The 3,291-nt window shown below is 67.0% G+C and overlaps 1 protein-coding gene across 1 annotated transcript; it reads left to right on the top strand.

The window, feature by feature from the left end:
• Window positions 1-229: 229 nt before the first annotated feature.
• LOC113408538 (protein sidekick-2-like) lies at window positions 230-3,098 on the top strand (the record flags this gene model as incomplete). Its single annotated transcript, XM_026661843.2, has 5 exons — window positions 230-484; window positions 1,257-1,448; window positions 1,790-1,911; window positions 2,106-2,215; window positions 2,831-3,098. Coding segments are annotated over 5 exons (947 nt in total), but the record flags the coding sequence as incomplete, so codon positions are not given.
• Between the last annotated feature and the right edge of the window lie 193 nt (window positions 3,099-3,291).

Raw genomic sequence — 3,291 nt, 5'->3', positions numbered from 1 at the left:
CCCCCGCTCGCTCCAACTCCCCATGGGGGATACCCCGGGGAGAGCCCCAACTCCCCATGGGGGAGACCCCCTCTCGCTCCAACTCCCCATGGGGGATATCCCAGGGAGACCCCCGTTCGCTCCAACTCCCCATGGGGGATACCCCGGGGTGACTCCCCCCCTCGCTCCAGCTCACCCTGGGGGATACCCCGTGGAGACCCCCCCCTCCCTCCAACTCCCCATGGGGGAGACCCCAGGGAGACCCCTGCTCGCTCCAGCTCACCACTCGCTCTCACTGGCCAGCACCCTGGGGAGACCCCGGCTCACCTCGGCCTGGCTGCACAGGGGGTGCTGAGATGTGCAGTTTGCTCCACTCTAACTCTTGGCGTTGGGGTTTTTTGGGCAGCGCCTGGCCCCGTGGGGCACCTCAGCTTCAGCGACATCCTGGACACGTCGCTGAAGGTCAGCTGGCAGGAGCCCCTGGAGAAGAACGGCATCCTGACCGGTAAGGGGCTCCCGGGGGGCTGCTTGCCGGAGCCTCCCCCGGCCCAGCTGAGCTGCAGCCTGGCGCTGCCCAAGGCCGCAGCCGGGAACGCGCTCTGTGCCGCAGGACAGTCCTGTCTCCCCGGCCGCCTGCGCCTTCCTTCCCACATGCGGGAGGCCTAAAGTCCTTGCAGCTTCTGCCGTTCTCCTGGAGTGCTTCAGTTACCCCATTTCCACCCCGCTCCTCTCGGCCCCATCCTCCGCATCCCAGCCACGTCTGGCTCCCTCCACGTCACGGCGTGCCAAGGAGGCGCTGGCGTGGCCGGGGCAGCGCCCGCTACACCGGGCGGATGTTGCTGTGGACGATGGTGGGGAACTGGCTCCGTGGCGAACACTCGGTGGAGAATTCGGGGCAAGAGCCGGCGGGTGGGACCTTCCCAACCCCCCCCTCCCCCCAGGCGGCTTGAACATCCCGAACCGCAGAGGGGTTGGCAAGCGAGGGGTGTGGGGCAGAAGGGACCAGCGTTGGCTCAAGGAGCTGGCTCTGCCCTTCGGCCTCTGGCTAGTGACCCCTTGCGCCGGGCTGTCAGGCTCCTGGGGGGATCTGGGAAGTGAGGCCCCTCTGCCAGCAAAGCATGAGGGTGGCACTGCATTGGCTGGGGCCCACTCGGTGGCCTGGGGAGGGGTGCGGGCAAGTTGAAGGGTGTCTCCCCCCGGGGGGGGTGGGGAGGTTCCCGCAGTGCGGGACTGAGTGTGACCCGCCCGTGTGCATGTGGCTGGCTTGTGTTTTGCAGGCTACCGGATCTCCTGGGAGGAATACAACCGCACCAACACACGGGTGACGCACTACCTGCCCAACGTCACCCTGGAGTACCGCGTCACCGGCCTCACCGCCCTCACCACCTACACCATCGAGGTGGCCGCCATGACATCCAAGGGGCAGGGCCAACTGTCCTCCTCCACCATCTCCTCCGGGGTCCCTCCAGGTAAACCCGGCTCCCAGCCCCCTTCTGCTCCCATCACCACCCTCCTGCTGCCCTGGGTGGAGGGCACCCCCCGAAGAGCGTGCTGGGAGCGGGTCTGGAGCAGGGGGTCAGGTTGGGCCCGAGCAGCACAGAGCAGGAGCTGGCTCCTTAGCAGCTGTTGGCCAGGCCTGGCCGCTCGTGCTGGGGGGGACTCTGCGCCTAGGGCTGCCTGGGCGTGGGCATGATGCTCCGGTGGCTGTGCCATTCTCCCCTACGGTCCATCCCCCCACTGCTGCCACGGGCGCGGGTGCCCCCTGGCCCCGCGACAGGACATCCCTTCCCATCCTGTCCTCTCCCTGCAGAGCTCCCCGGCGCGCCGACCAATCTGGGCATCTCCAACATCGGCCCGCGCTCCGTCACGCTCCAGTTCAGGCCGGGCTACGACGGGAAGACCTCCATTTCCCGCTGGCTGGTGGAAGCTCAGGTGAGGGGTCTCTGGAGGGGGAGGTGAAGGAGCCGGGAATCCAGACCGATTGGGGGGTGTACAGCACCTTGCACTTGGGAGCTCTCGGCCTCCGCCGCCTTGGGCTGGGACATTGTGCCGACAGGAGCAACCGGCACGGCCCATGTGCAGCGCAGGCAGCGCCACCGGCCCTCACGCCACCCCCTTGTCCACAGGTGGGTCAGATCGGCGAGAACGAGGAGTGGGAGCTTATTCACCAGCTGGCCAACGACCCCGATGCCCGCTCCATGGAGGTGCCCAACCTCCACCCGTACATGTACTACAGGTGGGTGCTGGGGACCGGCGCTTGGCGAGTGCCATGGCTGCTACAATCCCCCTCCACGCCCAGCAGGCAGCTGGCGCCCACCCTGGGTGGCAAGGGGGCCTGGCCCTAGGGTGACCAGATGACCCGATTTTATAGGGACAGTCCCGATTTTGGGGTCTTTTTCTTGTATAGGTTCCTATTACCCCTCACCCCCATCCTGATTTTTTACACTTGCTGTCTGGTCACCCTACCTGGCCCTAATGGATCTTCTCAGCCCATCGGGCGCTGGGCTTTCCTCTGCCAAAGACGGGTATCCCCAGAGGGGCTGGGCAGAGCCTCTCCTCCCCTAGCACCGTGCCCCCAGTGTCAGCCCCGACCTGGGGAGGTAGCGGAGCCCGAGAGCATCAGGGAGGGGAACTCTGGGTCCCAGATGTGGTTGAACCTTTCCCCAGCAGCAGCGCCCCCTAGTGTCCCCCGGAGCACAGCATGGGTTCAGCGTTGATGGTGGGGCGCCCTGAGCTTTGCACTGACAGGGGTGGGGGTTGTATTGTAGCCCCGGGTGAGGAACTTGGGGGGTGCCCCCAGCCCTCCTGAGTCCTCTCCCTGCCCACGGTGACTCGGCTCCGCTCCTCGCAGCTTCCGCCTGCGGCAGGTGAACATCGTGGGCACCAGCCCGCCCAGCGTGCCCTCCAGGAGGATGCAGACCCTGCAGGCTCCCCCGGACGTGGCGCCCGCCAACGTCACCCTGCGGACGGCCAGCGAGACCAGCCTGTGGCTGCGCTGGATGGTGAGTGACCACGGGGCGCGTCCTGGAAACCCCAGGCCTGTGCCCACCCCCTGCCCGGGATGGGCACTGCCACCACGTCTACCCGGGGCGCTCCCTTGGGTGGGGAGCCGGGAATGAAGCAGGGAGAAAATAGCAGTCACAGGGTCTGGGGGCTGCAGCCCTGTTTAATGCAGCGTTAGCCACTGTCTTCCCCGGGGGGGAGGGGGAGGGAATGGAAGCAGCCTGGCTGTGCATTGCAGTGGGGGTGTGGAGTGAGGGGGGAGCCTGAACACAGGTTAGTGTGGGCAGCGCTGGGTTTGGTGAGGGGGTG

The sequence above is a fragment of the Terrapene carolina genome, unplaced genomic scaffold (assembly GCF_002925995.2).
Source record: "Terrapene carolina triunguis isolate 2854851 unplaced genomic scaffold, T_m_triunguis-2.0 Scaffold17931, whole genome shotgun sequence".
NCBI classification, from domain to species: domain Eukaryota; kingdom Metazoa; phylum Chordata; order Testudines; family Emydidae; genus Terrapene; species Terrapene triunguis.
The sequence above is the reverse complement of the archived record's forward strand: the minus strand, read 5'-3'. Positions and strand labels throughout refer to the sequence as shown.